At 37.4% G+C, this 25,731-nt stretch overlaps 1 protein-coding gene across 3 annotated transcripts in view; it reads left to right on the top strand.

The window, feature by feature from the left end:
* The window catches only part of Hmcn1 (hemicentin 1), a 390,873-nt gene that overhangs the window by 290,199 nt on the left and 74,943 nt on the right, over positions 1 to 25,731 (top strand). For all 3 annotated transcript variants that reach the window (XM_046462680.2, XM_046462681.2, XM_058585111.1), the window contains 14 exons: positions 3,185 to 3,372; positions 4,615 to 4,711; positions 9,789 to 9,950; positions 10,736 to 10,849; positions 10,961 to 11,163; positions 11,457 to 11,538; positions 11,649 to 11,780; positions 12,130 to 12,279; positions 13,848 to 14,007; positions 16,156 to 16,280; positions 16,483 to 16,666; positions 17,237 to 17,334; positions 18,838 to 19,116; positions 25,416 to 25,612. In XM_046462680.2, coding sequence (XP_046318636.1) covers positions 3,185 to 3,372; positions 4,615 to 4,711; positions 9,789 to 9,950; positions 10,736 to 10,849; positions 10,961 to 11,163; positions 11,457 to 11,538; positions 11,649 to 11,780; positions 12,130 to 12,279; positions 13,848 to 14,007; positions 16,156 to 16,280; positions 16,483 to 16,666; positions 17,237 to 17,334; positions 18,838 to 19,116; positions 25,416 to 25,612 — 2,171 coding nt within the window. The remainder of the gene's footprint in view (positions 1 to 3,184; positions 3,373 to 4,614; positions 4,712 to 9,788; positions 9,951 to 10,735; positions 10,850 to 10,960; positions 11,164 to 11,456; positions 11,539 to 11,648; positions 11,781 to 12,129; positions 12,280 to 13,847; positions 14,008 to 16,155; positions 16,281 to 16,482; positions 16,667 to 17,236; positions 17,335 to 18,837; positions 19,117 to 25,415; positions 25,613 to 25,731) is intronic.

The following is a 25,731-nucleotide window of genomic DNA, read 5'->3' as shown; positions in this document are numbered from 1 at the left end:
TTGTTTGTTTTTTATAACCTCTATCTCCCTGTATAGTTGATCCTTTGCTTCCTGGATTTGTTTGTGTAATTCATTGTCGAAGTGATCTTTCATTGTCTGATTTTGCTGTCTAATGTCTTCCTTGATACTCCAGATCATCTGAAGCATGTATATCCTGAATTCTTTATCTGACATTCCATCTGCTGCAGCTGTTACCTCTTCTAAAGTTGCGTTGACCTGCATTGCTTGTGGTCCTTTCTTTCCTTGTCTTTTCATACTGCTTGCGTTTCTTTCTGCTTGGTGAAACTGTTGTGTTTTTGAAATGTTTTTTCCCCTATATATTTATATTGCTCTTGTATAGTTGAAAAGTCTCCCTTGCAGGGTCGGGCGGCGGTCTGCCTACCTTGCATGCGCGGGCGGCGGCTCTGCTCTCTCCTTACTCCAATTGGAGTGTCATGACTACCACGCCAGCAGGTCACTGGGCCTGTTCCGGGCGTGGGCGGCGGCTCTGTTCTGCCCCTACTCCAATTGGGGTGACGAGTGTACCACGCTGGCAGGCCACCGGGCCTGATCCACCGGTCAGTTGCAGGTCTGCCTACCCTGCAGGCGCGGACGGCGGCTCTGCTCTGCCCCCCCTCCAATTGGTGTGACTTGTCCACCACACCCGCGGACCACTGAGCCTGTTCCGGGCGTGGGCGAAGGCTCTGTTCTGTTCCTACTCCAATTGGGGTGACGTGCCTACCACCCCTGCCGGCCGCTGGGTCTGTTCCACCGGTCGGTCGCAGGTCTGCCTACCTTGCGGGCACGGGCGGCGGCTCTGCTCTGCCCCTACTCCAAATGGGGTGACGTGTCTGTCGCACCGGCAGGCCACTGGGCCTGTCCCGCTGGTCATTCGCAGGTCTGCCCACCTTTCGGGCACGGGTGGCGGCTCTGCTCTGCCCCTACTCCAATTGGGGTGTCGTGACTACCACACCGGCAGGTCGCTGGGCCTGTTCCTGGCACGGGCGGCGACTCTGCTCTGCCCCTACTCCAATTGGGGTGACATGTGTACCACGCCGGCAGGCTCCTGGGTCTGATCCGCCGGTCTGTCGCAGGTCTGCCTACCTTGCAGGCGCGGGCGGCGGCTCTGCCCTGCCCCTCCTACCACGCCTGCGGACCGCTGGGCCTGATCTTCAGGTTGGTCGCAGGTCTGCTCACCCTGCGGGCACGGGTGGCGGTTCCGCTCCGCCCCCACTCCAATTGGGGTCACGTGACCACCACACCGGCGGGGCCTGATCCGGGCACGGGTGAAGGCTCTGCTCTGCCCCTACTCCAGTTGGGGTGACGTGTGTACCACGCTGGCAGGCCGCTGGGCCTGACCCGCCAGTCTGTCGCAGGTCTGCTTACCTTGCAGGCACGGGCGGCGGCTCTGCCCTGCCCCTCCTACCACTCCCGTGTACCACTGGGTCTCGGGTCTGCCCACCTTGCGGGCGCGGGTGGCGGCTCCGCTCCGCCCCCTCTCCAATTGGGGTCCCGCAACCACCACGCCGGCGAGCCGCTGGGCCTGCTCCGGGCGCGGGCGGCGGCCCGGCTCCTCCCCTCTGGCTCGACGATAAATCGAGAGAGACTCGGGTGTCTGTGCCTCACCCTCCCTACCAGGAGACCAACTGTTTCTGTCGCCGCTGGTATTGATGAAGTTCTCTCCTCCGCCGCTTTCTGATGACATCAGATCTCTGCCATGTTGGTATCCTATGCGAATGGCAGCATTTCGTTCCCTTTGCCGGGTAACCAAAGCAGCGGGTGAGTCCTGACCGGTCCTCAGCAGGACCCGGACCAAGAAGCAGTTTCCGCGGGCTCCTTAGCCCTGGGCCAGGGCAGCTCCGGGAGCCGGAACTCGGCTGCTCCGTGCTCGGTGTATGCTCTGATAAGAGCAGGCTCCAAGAAGCACTCAGGCACTGAGCCTGAGTAATCTGTCTGCAAGCCGCAGGCGAATGGCAGCCTGAAATTACCTGTTCTATGGCTGAATGAGCTACGGTCAGTCGAAAACAGGGATGGTGATGTCAGCTCTCCAATATGGTGGCCTCTGGCTTCCTCTGTGGTCTGACCGGTGTGGAGAACCGAGATGGACAGCTTCCTTCCCCCGTCTCGAACCCAGAATTCAGCCCTGAGTACGGTGCTTGCATGGCTGGCAGCAACTGCAGCGCTGTATCCCTGCACTGCTGTCTCCTTGTTTCCCAGCACATGCTGCAGACTCTAGCCGCGGGGTGATTTGCTGAATAAGCAGTGTTACCCTCCATGCGACAAATCTCTCGCGTTTGAGTGCCCGTAGCCAATCCTCGTGCGATGGAAATCCTTCCTCCAGGTTCCGGAGCACCCCACTATTGCTGGAAATTCCTAACAAGATAGCCTTTAGCAGTCCTGACTCGTCATACTCCCACACAGTGACGCGGCACACAGGGGCAATGCACTCCCCTCGCCGCCATCTTCTTCCCCTCCCTATTTACCTATTTCTTAATTGATGCATTATAGTTATATGTAAAATTGGAATGCACTGTGATATATTCATACATGCTTCTAGCGTAATTCGGTCAATTTCATTCTCTAGTTCTTCCCCTTTCTCTCTCCTCCTCCACTTGTACTCTGCTGATCTCCGTTCTATTTTCACAAGATCCCCACTCCCCTTTTTTTTATTCCTTTTTCCTCTCTCGCTTCCACATATAAGAGAAAACATTCTGCCCTTCATCTTCAGAGTCTGGTTTTTTTCACTTAGCATGCTATTCTCCCATTCCATCCATTTACCCTCAAATGACATAATTTTATCTTCCTTGTGGCTAAGTAGAACTCCATTGTGTATATATACTACATTTTCTTTATCCATTCCTCTATTGATGGGTGTGTAGATTGGTTCCATAACTTGGATATTGTGAATTGTGCTGCAATAAGCATTGGTATGCATGCATCATTGTAGTATGTTGATTTTAGTTCTTTTGGATAAATACCAAGGAGTGAGAGGGCTGAGTCATATGGTGGTTCCATTCCTGGTCTTTTGAGGAATATTTATACTGCTTCCAAAAGGTTATGCTAATTTGAAGTCCCACCAGCAAGGCTTAAGTGTTCCTTTTGACCCATCCTCAGCAGCAATTATTGTTTAAAGCTGTTAGAGAACTCGAATAATTTAGAAAAGCCCTTGTTGCCTGTCAATATCTTCGTTGCAATCATTTGTTAGTGCCACCAGTTATCAAGGGAGCAAATCGTGATCTCCCTGAAGAGGTCACTGTGCTGGTGAACAAGAGTGCCCTGTTGGAGTGTTCATCCAGCGGCAGCCCAGCACCCAGGAATTCTTGGCAAAAAGATGGACAGCCCTTGCTAGAAGATGATCATCATAAATTTCTATCTAATGGCAGAATTTTACAGGTAAAAGTAAAAATCTCATTTCAAAACACTCTTTTGATTTTGTACATTGTAATAATTGCCTCGGATTTTTAAAAATAATTTTATTAGTTTATAAGTGTTGTATGTGTAAAGAACTTCAAGAATATCCAACTAAAATTCTTCTTTCCCATTTTATTCCCACTGTCAGAAATCACCACTGTTAACAGTTTGATAAGAATTTTTCTAGAAACTGTTTCTACGTGTACACAATATAGTCTTTGTGTTAAAAGCCACAATATAAAAAAACCTCATTACTGCCATCCTTTCTGTTACATATTTCCTGGTGATAAAATTCTATGTGGTGTAACATTCACTATATATTAAAATGTGTCCTTATTAACAAATAATAATGGAAACCACATGAATATACTGGATTGTTGTTTATTAATGGGTGTTTCTATGTTTTTCTACTCAAGTGTCCTTAAAGAAAGTTAAGCATGTGTAGAAATAACAATTATTTTGTAAAAATATTCTTTAGGTTATAGTTTGAGCATAATAAACAACAATGTATTGACCCCCAAGAATCTAAGCATAACTATCAGCATATCCAACACAGTAGTCAGATGTAATAGAGTTCTTCATGCAAAAAGGCTTACTACCTGCCATTCTCAAATTATTATCTAAGTATCATGAATATTTCTACTTGATTATTACACATCCTCTGCCAAAATGTTTAAATGTTTTTGTGTCTAAAGCCAAAAGATACATAGATGGATTCATAGAAATTTCTGCATACTACAGTAAAGAAAATATACTGCTATATTAGCTAACTATTGCTGTATAAAACAAATCACTCCAAAACTTAATGATTTGAAATAAGCATTTATTTAGCCCATGGTCTGCTCATTGCCTATATGATGTTTCTGGTGTCATCTGGGCTTACTCAAGTATCAGCACAGAGTTGTGGATTGACGCCATGACTCTGATCATCTTGTCTGAGCTCTTACACATATTCAGAGTCTCAAATGCAGTAACTGGGCTGATTCTGCTACCCTTGATCACAGCGTCCAGCAAGCCAGTCATGGCTCCATCATACAGTGGTGGGACAACTCTAAAGAATGACCAAAAAGCCATCATCAGCATCAGTATACACAAAAAATTCATTTTCTTATGTTCATCTGATATTAACTCGATAGAATATATATTGTATGTTCTTTTAAATGACAAATGTTACAAGTTGCTTCATTTAAATTCTAGTAGTGACTTCTTATTTTTTCTCCTTAGATTCTAAATACTCAAATAACAAACATCGGCAGATATGTGTGTGTGGCTGGGAACACCGCTGGAAGTGCCAAAAAATATTTTAACCTCAATGTTCATGGTAAGAGCTCAGTTCTAAAACCATCTGTTAGGGATGCTTGAAAAGGCAGGGAAGCCACGTTCTGCATTATATAACTTATTTCCTGTAGTTAACTTGATCAATATGTGGAGCCGGCATTCATTCAATCTCCTTTCTTCTTCCTACTGTAGCTAGCAGGATTTATAAAGTACAAAACTTCTAGGAAGGCCGTTTTTATATTTTTCAGTCCCTCAAGAGAAAGCAATTACTCCTTCATAGGTGAAAGTAAAATAAAAATTTGAAATCTGAAATACTGCAACTTTAGTGCAGGTAGAAACAAATACAGATTTTCTGTCATAAAAATGTATCTACTAGGCCTGATTGGAACCAGTTTTGGTCATCAACTGCAGAATTTATATTGAATTTATATTGTTATACCTAACATCCTTCCTGGAGAGAAGAAAAATCACTTTTTGGAGTTAAATTAATTCCTTAAAAATCACCACCACACCTAATTCATTTGTGAGACTTAAATTCTCATATATGCTAAAAACTCCATATATATAAATAAATATATATACACACACATATATATGAAATCCATAAGAATACATATATAAAAATTATATATTTTTTCTAAAAAAGGCATTGTTTATCTACCAAAAAAGAATAATTTTATGTTCATGAGATGCAGCTGCTTTCATTAAATTAGAAATGATAAAATTACTATAAAAGATTCCCTTTGCATGAGTTATATTTTATGAATATGTTATGATATGAGCAGTATATATAATTATGTATATATTATATAATGACATATATAAGTATATGCTATATTTATAATTTTAGCTCATTTGTAAATACCTGACATTTTCATGAAAAAATTCTCTTCAAAACACTTTTCTTTAGCATTATGGATTTTTTTTTTAACTGTGATATATAGTGAGTACTAATACCTACCAAAGTTTGCTGTTTGTGAAACATTTGTCTTTGTATTTCCAGTGTTTAGCACAGGGAATACACATTATAGGTACTTAATAATTTACTGTGATATATAAGGAGTATTAATACCAACCAAAGTTTGCTGTCTGTGAAACACTTGTCTTTTATTTCCAGTGCTTAGCACAGGGTAGGTGCTTAATAAATATCTTTGAGGGTTTTTTTTAATTTTTATTATTGGTTGTTCAAAACATTACATAGTTCTTGACATATCATATTTCATACATTTGATTCAAGTGGGTAATGAACTCCCATTTTTACCCTGTATACAGATTGCAGAATCACATAGTTTTTTTTCAATGAGTAAATCTGACCAAAACAGAAGCACATGTGTTACTAATTCCAAGTGAATTAATTAAGCAAATATAATTTCTATAAAAGTATACTTTCTAATCTGTAAAGTGCAGTAGAATAAATATTGAAAAATAAAAATGTTGATTATATTTCCAGTTCTTCCAGGCTGTATTTCTCTTCCTGTGTGATCAAAAGCTTCTTGTAAATACCCCAAAGATAGCAGCTGCATAGGTTGCCCTGTGTTATACTTCTGTATCTGTATCTTTACTGCTATCCCCAAATCTTCTACATACTCTAGACAAATGGCCATGTCCTACTCACCTTGGATTTCCTAAACCTGGTATGGTGTCTGTAGTCAAATGCTTCTCATTTATTCTCTTCCCTTCACATTCTCGGCCTCTTGTTAATATGCAGATGAAACACCTAAAGGGAGGGCAAGATTTAAGTGGAAGTCGAATCCTTTACTTAGCATGTTTGGAGTCAGAAGTGTTTATTCTTTCACTGTTAATGACATCTTGAATTCCTGACTGAAGTCAGGAACCCACAACTTAAATATTGGAAAATTTATTGGGGGAAAATGATTTAAATTATTTTCCCTTAAAATACGATACCACATCTCCCTCTATGCCTATGCTGGCTTCTTTTGTGTGCTCACCTTCCAAGTGCCAAAGATTAATCTGACTCTAGATGCTGCCCATTGCATTCTAAAACATCACCGTCTCTTCTCTTTCTCTTAAATAGTGAAATTCTCACTCTTGACCAGCTCCTTTCAAAGAATACATAAATTTAATTGTCTCTTTTATCTTAAGAACGAAATGACTCTCTTAGACCTAGTATTTCTCTCCAGCTGCATCCCTCACTTTCTCCCCTATTTCAAGCTTCCTTAGTGGCTGTGTATATGGAATGGCTCCATTTCCTCACCCGGCTTCCTCCTCCCACCCGGCCTTCCATGTTTCACCTTCAGGACTCCACTGAACCTGATCACTGGCTTTGTATTAAGAAGTCCAGCAGTCCCTCTCCTGGCTGCATCTTTCTCCCTTCTGACCTTCTGACATTTTTGGCCACTGTCTTTCTCATAAATTCTCCTCCTTGGGCTTCTGAGACATCCACACTCTTGTTTATATCTTCCTTTCCAACCTCTTGTTCCCGGTGGCCTGGCCAGTTCCTCCCCCTCTACCGGATCATTGCACTTTAGTTCTCCAACTCCTGAGCAGTGTTCTGTGCCTGCTCTTTTTCTAGGAGGTCTTGAGCCCTCCCAGACTTCAGTTTCTATGTGAAAAATAGTTTTCAGATTTTATCTTTAGCCAGAGCCCTCTCAAGAATTCTAGAGCCCTTTGTTCAAATATCTACTTTTTATTGACATAAATGACTAAAAGTGACCCTGAAATGAAACTCATAATCTTTCCTCAGATATGTGTTCCTCTTCCGGAGAGCTGTGTCTCAGGAAAGAGTACCACATCTGTCCCTAGTTGAAACCAGAATAATGATGTCATTCCTGCCAACTTTCACTCCTTTTAAGCCTTGCCACAATGAGTTCTGATGATCTACTGCAAAGTGTTCTGGGGTGCGCTCACTTTCATAATTATTTCTAACACCATCCTCAACTCACTGACATAATGTTTTGTAGATGTTATGATGGTAGTATCCTAACTGGCCTTTCTGGGTACCTGCAGCCTTCTAATCAGTTATCTCAACTGTCGCAAGATTGATGTGGTAGGGGTTTTTTTATGTTTTTATTTTTCAATGCTTTTATTATATTATTATATCTTCCTTTCCAATCTCTTATTCTCAGTGGCCTTGGCCAGTTCCTCCCCATCTACCCGATCATTGCACTTTTATATCTTCCTTCAGGATTCACAGCTAGTTACTGGAAGAGACAGGTTTGGAAGGTAAGCAGTCTGGCTCTACAGCTCTCATTCTTAGCCACTGTTTTATGCTGCCTGGTAACTCTAAGTATGATGAGTGTCAATCAGAAGATCAGGGCATTAACAGGGAAGTAACCTAGTTTGGCAATCAGGAGGATAAAGTGTTTTTGATGTTATTTAAAGACCTCCTTAAGGAAGATATAAAAATATAATAAAAGCATTAAAAAATAAAATTATATTTTATTATTTTTTATTGTATTATGGTTATACATAATAGCTGGGTTCATTTTGAGATTGATAACTTTAAATTATTATTTTTTTGTCTACACCATTTTTCTGCTTCTCATTCCTTAGGCTATGTTTCAGCATTCTTGATGATGTGCAGAAAACCCTAGAGGATCTGATCTTTGCTTAGGCCTTTAATGCTGTGCATTCCAACCTTTCCTTGCTCTTCAAACTCTGTTCTTACTTGACTTCTGGGTGTCTTGGTCTTCCCCCCATTTGGATCATTGTATGTACTCTGCCTTCATTCTGGAAAACATGCTCATTTTCTTTCATGTATTCCTGATCATACTTTAAGTATCTTCATAAATGTCACTTTATCCTGCTGATTGCCAAACGAGGTTACTTCCCTGTTATTGCCCTGATCTTCTGATTGACACTCATCATACTTACGATTACCAGGCAGCATAAAACAGTGGCTCAGAATGAGAGCTGTAGAGCCAGACTGCTTACCTTCCAAACCTGTCTCTTCCAGTAACTAGCTGTGAATCCTTAACAAGATGCCAACCTCTGACTCAACTTTTTCATTCATAATATGAGGATAAGAACTATATCTAACATACAAGGTGTGTGAGGATTCAATGGGTTTAAGTGTTTAAAACAGTGTTCAGCACAACACAGCTACTCAAAAAATGTTATGTTACTTTTAGTTTAGTGTCTGTCATTACCGTCAAATTATTAACTCCATTATCACCAAATTACTACCTGTTCCACATTGTACTGTCTAGCACTAAGCGTGAATACAGCAAACATTCAATAAATGTTTGATACATTAATGAATTAAAATCATGATTAAATACTGGGTAAAAAATAAAAACTTGCATAACATTTTAAGAAGTGATTCTTCTCTTTGATGTTTTTGATGTTATTTAAAGACCTCAGTCTTAATATAACTGTGCATGTAATCAAATGTTTTATTAGTTTCATACTTTAATTCATGTCTCATGTTTCATTGATCTAAGATCCATTTTTATTTTTATTTGCTAACCTATCCATTCATTAATTTTTACACCCCCTTCTTGCTCCTCTTCACAGGAAACCATTCAAATGTATGATTCTGTGTTTTCCATCTGTTATTCTTATAAAGCATCAATTATTCCATATGTACATATTATTCTGTTTTATTCCACCTTTTATCTGAACTGCTTTTTTTAAATTTTGGGGTTTGAACAATAAACATTATTATTCATTTTAAAAATTTTTGCTTATCTTAAAAGTTACATTGATTTTCACTATAAAAATATTATGTGATTTATTAATAAACAGATACCCTAAAATTAAATTTATACTCTATTGTTGCTATCACAAGAAGAGAAAAGCATTAAGTAGGCTATAGTATTTTTAAAAAGATTACTCAAATGAACTTTAAAAAAAAATACCATAAGGTCTTTACTTGTACATTGACAAAAACCATCTTAGGAATTGCCATCTATGTTTTACAAATAAATATAGAATATTCTTAATTAGAAAATTCTCGTTCGTTCTTTCAGTTGGGAAAAATGAACCCAATAGACCTAAGCTTTATGAAGGCACTGAGAAATTCTAGTAAAGACAGCTGGATAACCTACAGAAGCATTAACTCAGTGCCTTCACAGAGCACAGTGGTTGAGCTAATATGGAATAAATTAGAATATGCATTTCTGACATCAGGTTTCATTTTAATATATATGCTTTTACAGTTCCTCCTAGTGTCATTGGCCCCAACCCTGAAAATCTCACTGTGGTGGTGAACAATTTCATTGCTCTGACCTGTGAGGTCTCTGGATTTCCACCTCCTGATCTCAGTTGGCTCAAAAATGAACAGCCCATCAAGCCAAACACAAATGCTCTCATTGTACCTGGTAAGGAATTTTTTATTCTTTTTAAGGTGGGCAAAACTTTCTCATTTTCCTCTATTTTAATACAAATGGCATTTTGACTTGGTCTCTTTCTAAACTTTTGTCTTGCTCCATTTATTTGATCACAGAAAATGCCTCTCTTACCCATTCAAGACCATTAGGTAAGATTATAAAGAGTTTCATGAACTCAGTGAAAATGTAGAAAAACAAGGTCTCCTCTAACAAATTATGGAATTTAAGAACAAAATAGCTTAGTAATTATGAGTATAGATGGTAAATAGCACTTTCATTTTATTAACCACTGGTTGTTTTTAATCAATCTCAACACTTCTTGAGGACGAATAGATAGGTAGGTAGGTAGGTAGATAGATAGATAGATAGATAATAGAAAATAATACAGTCAGATTAGAGAGAAAGAAACAGAAAGATAGATGGACATACAGATAATCTATTGACTGCAGTTATTTCTGCACTGTGGACAATTTAAATCCTCAACCATTTTAAGTATTTTAGCTATAGTACAATTAGTATTTTCTCACTAGAACCTATCAAATAGTTTTCCTTTCCACGTCTGTTTACTAAAGAGAAAAATTTTGAGTCTCTTTATAAGAAACTAAAATTGATAAAAAAAGAAAGGATTGAGGAAAACTGATTCAATTATTTCATTTTAATAAATGAAATGATTCAAAACAATTTTTATTAAGGAAAATGATGTATTTTACCATTTATCTTATTGATAGTTATTAGAACAACCTCTGTTCTTCAATTTACGTTGTATCTGCCCACAGGGGGTCGAACTCTACAGATTATTCGGGCCAAGGTATCTGATGGTGGAGAATACACTTGTATAGCTATCAATCAAGCTGGTGAAAGCAAGAAAAAGGTTTCCTTGACTGTTTATGGTTTGTTTTCACTCTCCTAATATTATTTCATTTAAAAACTATTATTCACTACTTCTATCTGAGCAATTTGATGAAAAAAATAATTCTTCTGCTCTTATTTACTTCCCTCAGTTCCCCCAAGCATTAAGGATCACGGCAGTGAGTCTGTCTCCATAATTAATGTAAGAGAAGGAACTTCAGTGTCCTTGGAGTGCGAATCAAATGCTGTCCCACCTCCAGTCATCACCTGGTATAAGAGCGGGCGGATGATAACAGAGTCCACTCACATCCAAATTTTAACTGATGGACAAATGCTGCACATCAAGAAGGCTGAGGTGCATCTTTTATTCTTGATTAAGGGTTAAGACTCCCTGGTGGGGTTGCAGAAGAGATCATTGGAAGTCACATGTTCCCTTTACTATAGCCAAAAAAAGTATTTATTAAAAAATACATAGTCAATGTCATTGACACTATTTTCATTTTTTAAAAAAGTATCAGGATTGCAGAGGCTGATTAGAAGTGGGGCATTTGAGCATAAAGATGACTGATGATTTAATCTACACTCAAACAGTGTGATTGGTCATCTATAACTTAATGGAGCACATACAATAGTATCTTTTTCTTTTAGGTATCTGACACAGGCCAGTATGTATGTAGAGCTATAAATGTAGCAGGACGGGATGATAAAAATTTCCACCTCAATGTATATGGTGAGCATTTGCCTCTAATACAACTCTTTTTCCCCCCAGATATGCAAATGAAAGAAAATGTCCTAAATTAGCTTAATGAGGACACATGATTTTCTTCTGTCTTTTTATAGTTCCACCCAGTATAGAAGGGCCTGAAAAAGAAGTGATCATGGAGACAATCAGCAATCCGGTGACCTTGACATGTGATGCCACTGGGATTCCACCTCCCACCATAGTATGGTTAAAGAACCACAAGCCCATAGGTAACACCTTTGTGCATTTTTGTGGTTGTTTTCTTTTGACTTTAATTGCTAGATTAAAAGGCTAGCACACTTTCAACATTATGCCAGAACTGTGCATCATATAAGTCTAATGTATTGACATATAAATTTATAAAACAGACTCATTGTAAAATGATCATTCATCCTGTAAAGAGATTTTTTTCTTTCTTTTCCTTTTTTAAAAAAATCACATTTAAAATAAAAGTACAAAAGCAAAACAAAATTTTAAGAAATACGTTTAGTACATAAATCAAGGTATTTGGTGGTGAATTGTAGAGATGTCAAATAAAGAAGTTTCTTTATTTTTGTTTTTCTTGGTTTCTCCCTGTAGAAAATTCTGACTCCCTGGAAGTTCACATTTTGTCTGGAGGTAGCAAACTCCAAATTGCTCGATCTCAGCGTTCAGACAGTGGAAACTACACGTGCATTGCCTCCAATGTGGAGGGGAAGGCACAGAAGAATTATATTCTTTTGATTCAAGGTATGTCATATACACCTGATTTATGTTCAGTTTATTTGTCATATCCCATTTATACAACAAAATAATCTGCACTTAAAGGATTATTAGCAATTGACTCAAAGTGTCTTTAAATCACCAAAAATACTGTCAATTGTCAGTTCCACATTTATCAGTAAATTCTCTTTTCATGAAAATAGAAATAAATGATAGAAAACAGAACAGTAGAACTTAGGAAATTTATTTTTTCCATTTTTAATAAAATTATTACCTTCCTATTATATATATATTATGTTGAATTGTACTTACTTATTTAAAACTGGCATAACTTATTTGGATGCCAAGTCTGTAAACTGTTCTTGTGTAAATAAGATACAGTTCATAAACATAACAATTTTAGTTTATGCATTAACAATATATAGATACCAATCATAAATTATGTGATATGACTAAACATTTTACCAGAATTTTTTCTATAATTTAGAATGTCTTAAGACTAGAGATAATGTTTGTATATAGGGCCTAGGTCTAGTGCTTGGCATATATTACACACTAATTAATAGAAAGTCTCTTATTAACATTCTTATTGACATGACTTCTTTAATATTCTGGGTTTAGATATGTAGACTTGACATAGTTTTTATCATCTTCTGCATGACTAGGATATTATTTAGAAAGACTATGAATTGATAGACTAGTAAATGTTTAACAATTGGTGCTCCAAGCATAAAGATCCTGGTTTGTATATAATTATTTATTTGCCAGTTTCTTGGAGGACATACGCCCACCAAGCCCTCTTCCAGCTTCCCACATAACATCACTGAATGCAGATTAGAGAGGATGTGAAAAATTGGCACCTGGGAGTGCCTGTGAGCTGCTGCCCACACATCCTTTTAACTATAATTGTATAGGATAGGGATGTTACTTTCTCTTTATTTCACATTATCTTGACCAAATTATTAAAGTGCAAACATGATTGGATAGAACAGAAGCTATTGGATTCTGAAAACTATAATAAGTCTATCCATTGCTAGATAAATATTATTTAGACTAGATAATGGAGAAAGAAATAACTAAGTTATATACTTCCCACAGACCTTTGTACCAATGTTTGATAAAACAGATTCTCCTGAGTTATATTAATTCTATTATTTGAGAAACTATCCATTGAGGATTTAATCTATGAATGATTATGTTTACCTAGAAGGGCACCATGAGACAGATCTGTTACCAGCCTCCATAATTAAATAATTGTATTGATTTACAGATACACCAGGAATATTGAAGTGTTTTGATTCCTTTATCTTTCTCATTTAAAAGTAATTAATGAAGATAACAATAGTTGATCTTAATCTAGGAAGAATACATGAATTAAAACTGGCATATTCAGAGCTGGAGTAATTGCTCAGTGATTGAGCGCATGCCTAGCATGTGGGAGACACTGTGTTCAATTCTCAGCACTGCATAAAGTAAAGGTCCATTGACAACTGAAAACTAAAATATTTTAAAAATGGTATGTTCTATGATTCTGCCACCTTCATTAGAATTTGTATTCTTGTGTCTTATTAACAAAAATCCTAAATATTTCTCAGTTCCTCCAAGTATTGCTGGTGCTGAAATTCCAAGTGAAGTCAGTGTCCTTCTTGGGGAAAATGTCGAGCTGGTCTGCAATGCAAATGGTGTTCCCACCCCACTTATCCAGTGGCTTAGAGATGGAAAGACCATAATTAACAGTGAAACAGAAAGAACCCGGTATGTTTAAGATGAATCTCTGCATTATAAATCATAAGGTCTTCTACAATGCCTAATGCTTCAAATTTCTTATAATAATACCAAATTCCACTCATTGAAAACTGGCTATTACGATATGTATAAAAAGAAAAGATAAATATTTGGAGTATTGAACACAAATTCTCTTTGGAGAACACTCAAAAATGTGTGTGTGTGTGTGTGTGTGTGAGAGAGAGAGAGAGAGAGAGAGGGAGGGAGAGAGAGAGGGAGGCAGGCCATTATCCATTGACTGTGTTATAAAATCTCCTCAGGTACTCATTCCTCAAAATGTTAGTTAACTATTGTACTATTCTTGACTTTATTTCTCTAATCTCAGAATGCCCATACCAAGGTCCACATTCTAAGATAATGCCTATTTTGTTTCATAAAAGATTCTTCAATAATCGTACATATTTGGGGTCCTCAACCATCAAACTTCATACATACCATTGCTTGGTTCATTTTAAGAAAAGATATAACAACATCATAATCCAGTTCATTCCTTACAGTGGTTTATCAAATCTTATTTTTTGGTTGACAGTTGTCAGTTTTCTTGCCACAAAGAGATGGAATGATAGTGTGGTAAGGGCGTCCTGCTACTTTCAATAGCTAGTTCCTTCAAAAGAATAATGCAGAATTTCACACACTGCAAGATGACTTAATCACAAAGTCCTATTACACACACATACCGAATAATTATATGCCTGAGTAGGCATTAATTAAATGGATTATAAAACTTATTGTTTTGAGCCAATATTTTAAATTTAAAGATTTGGAGTATATTTTCTAGTCAATGAATTAAGTATATTTAATTTAATGGCAGATAAGAGTGATTTCCTTTGTATTCATTTGATGTCAAAATTTAGATACTTGTCCCTTTTACATTTGGAGAAATTGCTAAATAATTAAATTTTAGAGAAATATTTTATATTTTATTGCTCTTATGTGAACATTTCTAAATAATTGATAAGTTTTTGGCTACATTCTAGGCCAACTACTAGATTCTTGGTGGGACCTAAAGATCTTATATAATATCATACCTAGGAATTTAGGGTCTATCTCTTATATTAACATCCTAAGTTTACTTACATTTACATCTATTTTGTTGACAATTTGTTCACTAACCCACAATATGTATGAACTTTTTAAGTGGAAGAATTTGACAAAGTAATTTTCTCAAAGTCAACTTAATTCTTTGTTTTGATAATGGAAGCTTGCTCTTTCTGTTTACTAATATGCCTAAACTCATGGGATTTTAACATTCTCATTTTAACAAAAGAAAATAAAACTATGTCCAGATAATGACATTATAATTCTCAATATTAATATCAAAATATGACATTTAATAACATAATAAAATGGATTATTTCCTTTCAACACTAGGAGATTCTAATGAAATTACTATTGTTGAAATAACTGTAGATAACAATTTAACCTCTTCTGAAGACAAAAGAAGCTTTGTTTTTATAATTAATGATGTATAGAGAGAATCAATAATGCAATAATGTTAATTTAGATATCTTTGATTATCTATTACTTACTATGATGTACTTCAAAAGAAAAATTTTAATAACATGTAGAAAAGTTTTTGCTAAATATATTCAGACATAATCTTGAGTTGCCCTACTTTAAATAAATTATCCTAGTCTCCTCACCCTCATTAAGGTCTTAAGTTTTTTGTAGTTAGATTTTTTGATGTGTGGTTTCTTCAGTTTCTCATCTACTGTCTTCAATTTTCACACCAGAATTTTTTTGTGATTTTCATTTCATTCAAACTTTACACTGATAACTAAATATATAATTTTCTAACTCAGAAGAAGATGTCTCTGCCTGTAATTTGGATATAGAAGTTCATAGCCCAATTTTGTTCCTTTTTTTTTCCCTCATAAGGAGATTGGTGAATATGAGACCTATTACTGTATGATTTTCGTTGGTGGCCTGAATCTCCATTAGTTTCTCTAGCTTTGACTTTAATAAGCTTCCATGTACTTAGTGAAATTAATTTGAACTATTATATCCAAAATGAAGATATTTTATGATTTTTTTAAAGAACCTGTAATCTGGAAAGATTGCTCCAGATCATAAACCCAGATTAATTATCTCAGTGCCTCTATTTGACCTTTTCTATAGGGTGACTGCAAATGGTAGCACATTAAACATTTACGGAGCTCTCACATCCGACATGGGGAAATACACTTGTGTGGCTACTAATGCTGCTGGAGAAGAAGACCGAATATTTCACTTGAATGTCTATGGTAAATGTGAACTATCACCCCTTCTTGATTATGCTACCTTAATAGACTATTAGTAGGCCACAGGTGTCTGGAGCATTTAATTTTAATTCTAATGACACTGCTATTTCCTTTTGGGATACAAAGCAAAACTGTGGGCAACTGTAGTTGAAGCGATTTGAACTAATGCTGCTCCCTCTTCTTAATTACTTTCTGCATCACATAGTTCCACCTAAAATTAGAGGTAATAAAGAAGAAGCAGAGAAACTGATGGCTTTGGTGGATACTTCAATAAATATTGAATGCAGAGCCACAGGGACACCCCCGCCTCAAATAAACTGGCTGAAGAATGGACTTCCTCTGCCTCTCTCCTCCCATATTCGGTTGTTGTCCGCAGGGCACGTTATCAGGTAAACCTGTTTATTGCCTGAGACTGCCTAAGCATATGAAATGACTGTGATTGTTTCCTCCTCTAAACAGTGTTTAAGAAACACTTTTTCCTAAGCTTTTAGTGTTGCTTATTTTTTCCCCTTCCAGTCTATTTTTAGTAGGGGAGAGACACAAAATATACTATTGATATGGCTTGGATAAAATGAGTCTTTCATAGATGACTTATTATCATATACACATTGGCAAAACTACTGCTTTAACTAAAATGATATGTGGCCAGAGTTAGGAAGATGCCTACTCTAATCATATGATTTTCATGTAAGTGTCATTCCCTGTTAATGTGTGCTTGAAAAATATTCTCTCCTCAAAATGTGTTCTATTTTCAGTGACTTATTGTTACTGCATATTACCTGTGTAGAGTCAGTTGTATTTGAGAGATCTGTATTTTGCGATGGATGGGATATAGGCTTCATAAGTAACATTTCTCAACATAAATCTCCTTCTGAAATTTATTTGTAAGTCATACTTATTTTACTGATAGGTGTCCAATGAGATCACATTATGAAATGTTGGGTTGAATTGTTTTTCAGGATTGTGAGAGCTCAGGTGTCTGACGTCGCCATGTACACTTGTGTGGCCTCCAACAGAGCTGGGGTGGACAATAAGCACTACAGCCTCCAAGTGTTCGGTGTGTCACAGAAATGACTCTACTGCTTTACTCCATGTCCAGTTTTCATCAACAAGCTATCTTTAAAAATTGACTCTTGCCAGATTTAGAGATCTGGGTTTCCTCTATCAAAAATAATTGGTGAAGCCGGTTGCAGTGGCAGACGCCTATAATTCCAGCGGCTCCAAAGGCTGAGGCAGGAGGATCACGAGTTCAAAGCCAGCCTCAGCAATGGCAAGGCACAAAGCAACTCAGTGAGACCCTGTCTCTAAATAAAATACAAAATAGGGCTGGGGATGTGGTTCGGTGGTTGAGTACCCTTGAGTTCAATCCCCAGGACAAAAAAAGAAAAAAAAGTGGTGAGGGCTGGGGTTGCGACTCAGTGGTAGAGCGCTTGCCTTGCATGCGTGAGGCACTGGGTTTGATCCTTGGCACCACATAAAAATAAATTAAAAAATAAATGTATGAGTCCATCCACAACTAAAAATTAAATTAAATAATTGGTGGAAAAGCACACTGCTGACTAGGGAAGATCATTTTCTCTCAAGGGCTCTGTATTCATACTGACGGTTAAAGTACTCTTCTGTCCTGGCATTTGGCATTAAACAGAATCTAAAATTTTAAAAATAGCATTTCAATCCAGACACAAAACCTGTCTTTCATACAAAGTCAAATCTACTTTCTAATAATATTAGCAGTTTAGATTGTTTAAAATGAATAGATTCATGTGCATGTAGTATCTCTATTTGCATCCATAAGGAGCTCAAAACCTTCCATTTCTGAAACACTGCTGGTCTAAATATTTTTAATTCCCAGGAACATCTCGGAACAGTTAAGCAACTAATTACTATAGCTTATGTTGTTTTATATAAAACTTAATCTGAATTTGATGTCATTGTTTTGCATAAAGAGTAGAAATGTACTATTGGAAGTATTTCAAACATTATAACAAATTAAAGAAATGAAACCTCAGGAGGCTGAAACAGGAGGATCACAAGTTCAAAGCCAGCCTTAGCAACTTAGCAAGGCCCTAAGCTACATAGTGAGACCCTGTTTCAAAAAAAAAAAAAAAAAAAGCTGGATATGTGGCGCAGTGGTTAAGCACCCCTAGGTTCAGTGCCCACTATCAAAGGAAAAAAAAAAAAAAAGAAATCAAGCGAAAAGTTATGAAATCACCAAAACTTAAAACACCCTGATTGTATGGACTGGGGATATAGCTCAGTTGGTAGAGTGCTTGCCTCACATGTACAAGGCCATAGGTTCAATCCCCAGCACCAAAAAAAAAAAAAAACACTGTGTATTCTATAAGAAATCAATTTTGAGGTTTCACTGCTAATATTTGGAACATTAATAATTAGCTTACCTAATGGATGTTTTCGTAGCAATGTCAAACCTATTATATGCTATTTTAAAGTATTTATTTTTATGGACCACAGATACAGTATAGAATAGTTTGTGTTCTTATTTTAGTTTATCTCAAATTATAATAAATACATAAATTTCACCTATTTTATTTTCATATAGTACCACCAAATATGGACAACGCCATGGGGACAGAGGAAATCACCGTTGTCAAAGGCAGTTCTACCTCTATGACATGCTTTACAGACGGGACCCCAAGCCCCAGTGTGTCCTGGCTTAAAGATGGCCGGCCTCTGGGGCTTGATGCCCATCTAAGCATCAGCACTCAAGGAATGGTCCTCCAGCTTATCAAGGCAGACACTGGAGATTCAGGAACCTACACCTGCATTGCCTCCAATGATGCTGGAGAAGTCAGAAAGCACTTCAACCTGAAGGTCCTAGGTATGCAAACATTCTGATAAATATAGGATGGTTATAAGGTCAGTGGCCATTTAGTCTCAGGAGGTAGAATCTTAGAATCATTTGTTCTGGGACAAAATTTGTAAAAATTTTATTCTATGTTTATTTCTACTTTGTAATTTACCTAGAGTTACTCTCATCTAAAGCATGTTAAATTTCAGTTGTTGTATCTATTTGTCATCTGTATGAAAAGATGAAAACTCCTACTCATAAAAGTTTAGTGAATGAAAAAAATAATAATCTTATAGCCAGTTAAAAGAGATAACTTTTTAACTTTTTCCAAGAACTAAAAGCATATTTAATAATACAATTTTGATGAGAAAGGATACTATTTATATCATTACATGTTATTCAAACAGTCTTAAATGATCCAATATGTAGATTATTGATGGAACAATCATTTCAAATATGCTCTTATGTGCATTTAAGGTAAACATTTAGAGTATGTATTCCAACATTTCACATGAAAACAAACAGCAGGAAAAGCCACGACTTTTCCTTTAAGTAAGATTGGACCTTAGAAGAGAAAGAAAGATAAATGAAAATGAGTTATTTCAATAATCAGGACTTTTGGTGTTTTGTTTTTTCACTATGACGTAGGGGAAATGCCAGGCTCCTTTCGTAGCACAAAAATTTTCCCAATAGAGACCAGCAAAATGAATTTTGGTAAAAGTCTGGGTTAGGAGGGGCTAGCCTATGTTTTCAGTGTGCTCTGTAGTCTTTCTCAGAGCACCTATTAAAATTGAGTGATTTATGTGACTTTAAAGTGTGCTTTATCCCTAGTTAAGCTGTATGAAGCACCGTCCATCTTACTACTGTGTCCCCAGTGCTTTGCATGACATTCTGACACATCAGAGGCTCCTCATACATATTTGTTGGATTGAATTGAACTAAACTAGATACTTTTGAGTTGAATTAATGGGAGTTTTAGCTATAGAGGAAGAAAGAACAATATCTGAATAAACAAAGTGAGAGAAACTGGTTATAGCTAGGACTTTCAGAGAATGAAGGGTCTTAGTGGAGGAAGTTCTCCAGAATATTTAGCAACAAAAGATAGAAGAAAATGTACGTCTGGGAGGTGGGGGGTAAGGGTGAGTAATAACTCCCTGTACTGTACATCAGTTCACAGAATGAGTTATAGTAGATGACATACATGATCTTGTACTTCATTCCTCACATATTAAGTATGAATTATTGGATACACATTATGTGCCAGGCATGTTTCTTGTCATTGTTGAACAAATAATTTTGAATCCCTACTATGTGACATACTGTGTGGCAGGTATTTGAATGCATTATAGATTAAGAAATGTGAGATCTCAGCCCTCAAATTGCTGTACCTGGGAGGAACACAGACCTTGAGCAAGGAGTTACTTTTGAGTGTGATGAGGATCATATAGTTAAAATAACATTCTGCAGGATGGTGAGTTCCAGACTAGATCTCAAGGGTGAATCTGAGCCCTGAAAGGTGGGATTTTAGAGGTGAGTGGAGAGTTAGAGATCATTGCCTACATTTCTCACCTAGAGATGACAGATGGGAGTTGTCAGTCTGGGCTCATGTAAATTGAACATGAAAGAAAGAGACAATTCTGGAAATAAATATTAGCAGAGGCCAAACTCTGAAGGGCCTTGAGAACATTTTATGGAGTTCAGACCTCATTAAAAAGCAAGAAGAATCTTAAGCAGAGATAGGTTCCAGCCAGATTTCATTTCCAAAAGCTCCCTCTGGTGACAATGAACAACAAATTGAAGAAACTGTTGTCTTCATCCAGGGCTATAAATGCCAGGCCTGGACTGTGAAGAAACAGAGTTTTCCTCTAGGAGTTCAGGAATCCATAAGCAGAATCAGAGATTAGCTAGTCTCTGGATGAAGCAAATGAGAAGAAAAATGACCATGATATTGTTGGAGTAGCAAACAACAAACAGCCTTCCAGTTGAAGAGTTTATAAGGATAATACTTTCTTAAAACAGATTTGAAAATTGGCTCAGCAGAAATATGAGAAGTTTCATCATTTCCAGCATCTATTGAAAATGAATTCCGTTCAACCCCAAAATGCTGTTCACGTGAAGCAGTGCTCTTGCTCAAAGTACAAATGTTCTTACTTGTTCTCAACTTAATTCTGTGCACGTGGTGGGAGTTGTCATGGTATATTAACAGTTCTGAAATGTGGTTAGAACACTGAAGACAATAGGGGGCACTATACAAAACCAAGCCAGGGAGGTGTGACAGGGTCTAGACCAACACATTAAGAAGTTTGGTCTTTATCCTATAGCAAGGAGAATCATTGAAATTCTACCAAATGGAAAACATGAGTAGGTCTATAGCTTGAAAAGAGCACTCTGTCTGCAAAGTAGAAATCTCTTTGGAGCACAGCAAGAATGGATTCTGAGAGACCAGTGTATTATTAGGAATTGTGTTTGGCTGAGAGAGTCTAAATATAGTAGCTTGATGTCCTGCAGGGGTTCAGACCCTGGCTCACAGATTCAAGATCCTAGCACACAGATTCAAGATCCTGGCAAGTGAAAGAAGATGCAGTCACAGTTGAGAGAATAGACGTGTTTTATCTGGAGATGGCAGTCTTTCCATAAACCTTTTTTATATGCAGGCCAAACAAAAAAGGTACAGTGCCAACAGGTTATTTAAGTAAGCTGATGTTCACAAGCAGATTTTTATGGCCTTGAGTACATATGCCGAATCAGGACGTTTATGACCTTGACTAAATACTAAAAACATCACTGGCCAGAAGTCCCAGTGAGGAAGCCTAACTATAGGCACAAGTGTTGGGCCTTCCCAACACTTGAACAAAGGACTTTTGTTTTTCTCAATGAGTGAGATATCGGAAGTAGGCCGTTGTATTGATGCAGCAATGGAAATATTTGCAGTTCTCTTGGCCTTCGCATCATGATCAGTCAACAAGCATGCAATGCCTGCTCAACCCTCACATAACTCAGTAGCACTCTAGATGCAACAATAGCAGCAGGAAAAATAGGAAGGACCTATCTCTAAAGAGTTGCCCCTTTCCTGTCTTAGAAGACCCACAGAAACACTGACTTACATCTCATTAGTCAGAATCTTTATATACCATTCCACCTTCTATTGGTTAAAGAGGCTAGGGCATGTGATTTTTTAGTACATTGCCAGCCCCAACAAATTTGAGGTCTGTTAATAAGAAAGAAAAAGGTAAATGATATTGTTCAGGCACCTACAAACAGGAAGAAAGAGACATCAGTTCAAGTAGACGGTATCATAGCTCAGATTGAAGTGAGGAAAATGTAAGAAAAAGACATGTTCTGGAGATAATTGCAGATAGAAGTATCAGGACTTAGTTATGGATTTGGGCATGGGGAGAGATGCGGAAGAAGGTGTCAAGGGTGACTCTTCTGGATTATGTGACTAAATGATTGGTAGATGCATCACAGAGATGCAGGGAATGCTGGGAAACAATGTTTTGAGGAGTAAGACCACAGCATCAACCTGAATACATGTCAATTTTGAAGTGCTATTTAAATATTTAAATGAAGATGTTTATCTGATTATTTCATTTATGAATCTGGATCTCAAATTAGAGCTCTAAGCTGGAAATTCTGGAGTCTTTCACAAGTGGACAATATATTAGTCAGGTTGCCATCCCTATGACCCAAATATTTGATAAGAACAGCTTAGAGGAGGAAAAGTTTATTTTGGCTCTCAGTTTCAGAGGTTCAGTCCACAGCTGGACTCATCATCCATTGCTCTGGGCCCACGGTGAAGCAGAACACCACAGTAAGGGCATGGTGGAGAAGCACTGCTCCACTCCCTGCAGCTGAGAGAGGGAGCAGAGAAGAAACCATGGGTTAAATGAACCATTCCATGTCACACATCCAGTGACCCACCTTCTCCAGCCACTGTCCACCTGCCTACAGTTACCACCCACTTAGTCCATTCAAACTAGAACATGCTGATTAGGTTATAGCTGTCATAATCTAATCATTTCAACTTTGAATTTTCCTGCATTGACACAGGATCCTTGGGGGACACCTCATATGCAAACAACAACAGACAACTTCTACTCTGCCCCAAGTACAAGACATATAGTCCAAACATAAACTAAAATAGTCACAATCACTTGACACATAAAAAACCTGCAGACTGGTTTGAACCAGTTGGGACCATGTTGCTGTTACTGTTGCTGCTGTTTTAAATTAGAAACTTTTGAGGAGAAGGCCATGCCTAATTAATCTTTGTGTCCACAGTGCCTGATATGCAGTCAATAATCAATAAGTAAAAAAGAACAAAAAATTGGCCATTGTAAAATGGAGAATCAGATGAGGGCCTTTGAGTGGTATAAACAACATGCTAGGGATTTACATTTAGTAGAGAGAACCAAGAAAGAACTTGTGGTTTCTGCAAATGAATTTTATGACATTCATATGACTTTGTTGGTATATCCACATGCTAAGTTAGGTGGGACTATGAGGAGAAAGGAAAGTCTGGGCTTGTTGAAGGAGAGAAGTGCCCTAACTTGAAGTCTAGGTCACAGATAAGTATATTAAAAGTAGATAATGTTATAAAAATACATTACAACCAGGTTGTGGTAGAAACTTGAGAAGCCATGATGAGGTGTTTTATTTGATTCCATGAGCAACATGGAGCAATTAAAATCTTGAAATCAGAAGATCTTAGATCAATCATAAGCTGAATTTAAGAAAATATATTCTGACAGCAGTAGATAACATGCATAGAAGAGGTCATGTAGGACAGTGATTAAAGAAAGCTGACTTCTTAATTACTATATGAAAAAGAACAGATTCAATGCATTATCTTTTTCCAGAAAAGAAAATGAAGACTAACAAATGTTAAGGAAGCACATTTTAAGGGCAATGCCAACAAACTTTACTGGAGATTGTAGTAATGATATATATATTAAAAAAAGGCCTTTTAAGTTGCAGAATAAAATGCATACAGAAGCACAAAAGAAATGTATCGTTTATCTCACTGAATCCTAACTGTCCTGTTAGGTAAATAAGTTGCTATCCCCCTTTTGGACACTTGCTGTGGATGCTGGAATTCAAACTCACTCTGACTTCCGATCCTGTGCTGTGACTCACTCGTCTAAACTATGTGCCGGATTTATAACAAACAAAAGCCCCAGCTAACTTTTAGAGCTGTCCAACAGCTACTTGGGCTGCTCTGTGAAATAGTAAGCTAAAACCTTGAAATGTGCAAGTTTCATTGAACACTCGAATGATCATTGTGAGGGGAGCCTGTTTTTGTGTTGTTGTTCTTATTAGCTATACATTTTGACATGTTATACATATATGGAGTACAACTTCCCATCCTTTGAGTTGTACATGATGTGGAATTACATGGGTTGTGTATTCACATGTGAATATAGGGAAAAATGCCCAATTTGTTCTACTGTCTCTCCTATAGAGGAGCCTGTTTTAAAGGGACTAAACTTAGGAGTAATTGGCCTAAGGAACCTTAATGTGTTCCCCCAATGTTTGGATTCATTAACCTTCTCTTGAAGAAGGTAATTGTAGAAGTAACAAAAGAGAGTATTACTCCTGTCCAGACTCAACAAATGTGTTTTGTGCAGAAATCATCTTCTCCAAATGTAGCTATTTTTTCAACCTTTAAGTCATTATTTCCTCTCAAAATTCTACATCGGAAACACAATAGCAAAATTGCATAACATTCACCTTTTGCTTTTGCAGAATCAATCAGTGTTTAAAAGGTGCAAAAACACTTTAATAGGTTTAAATACTTCTCCAGAAAAGAGATACAAAATGGGTTTAATTTTTATCATTTTTGGTTTTTTATTCTTTTTAGTTATGCATAACATTAGTATTCATTTTGAAATTAATTATAAAATCATGGGATATAATTTGCTCTAATTCAATCCCAGTATTTCCCCCTTTTCCTTCCCTCCTACCTTACCTTCTATTCTACTGATCTTTTTGCTATTTTTAAATGGTTTTTAAAAAATGGTTTAGTTTTTATTGCTTTCAAATCTTTACAATGAGGTCAGACTGACCTAATTAACTGAGTTCTATATAACTACCTTGTAATGAGCTACTGTTTCCTTCATGACGTCTCATGAGTATGATCCATTCCTTTTGAAATAGTGTCAGTGAGAAAGGTTACTGACATCTAGGAATGATCACTTCAATTTATGTGTCCTAATCAATTCATATTATATAAGCATAAATTTAAGTCAGATTTCCAAGTTTTTCTAATCAGCAGTAGTTTATCAAATAGCAGGGGGAGTTTGTTATTATTTTTTATTCTTTTTAAATAGAGCCACCTCACATTAATGGATCTGGAAAACCGGAGGAGATATCAATAATTGTTAATAATCCACTTGAACTTGCCTGCAATGCTTCTGGAATTCCTGCCCCTAAAATTACCTGGATGAAAGATGGCCGGCCCCTTCTACAGACAGACCAGGTGCAAACTCTTGGAGGCGGAACAGTTCTTCAGATCTCTAGTGCTCAGGTAAGCATCAGAGTTCATACAGTTGTGTTTATCCCAGGTTAAACTTCTCACTTGATGATATACGAGAATTGTTGATAAATTACATCTTTACATCTGCATACATCACACTGCAATTTTAC

The sequence above is a fragment of the Marmota monax genome, unplaced genomic scaffold (assembly GCF_021218885.2).
Source record: "Marmota monax isolate L192 unplaced genomic scaffold, Marmota_monax_Labrador192_F-V1.1 WCK01_AAM20220418_F8-fsc00250, whole genome shotgun sequence".
Classification (NCBI taxonomy): domain Eukaryota; kingdom Metazoa; phylum Chordata; class Mammalia; order Rodentia; family Sciuridae; genus Marmota; species Marmota monax.
The sequence above is the reverse complement of the archived record's forward strand: the minus strand, read 5'-3'. Positions and strand labels throughout refer to the sequence as shown.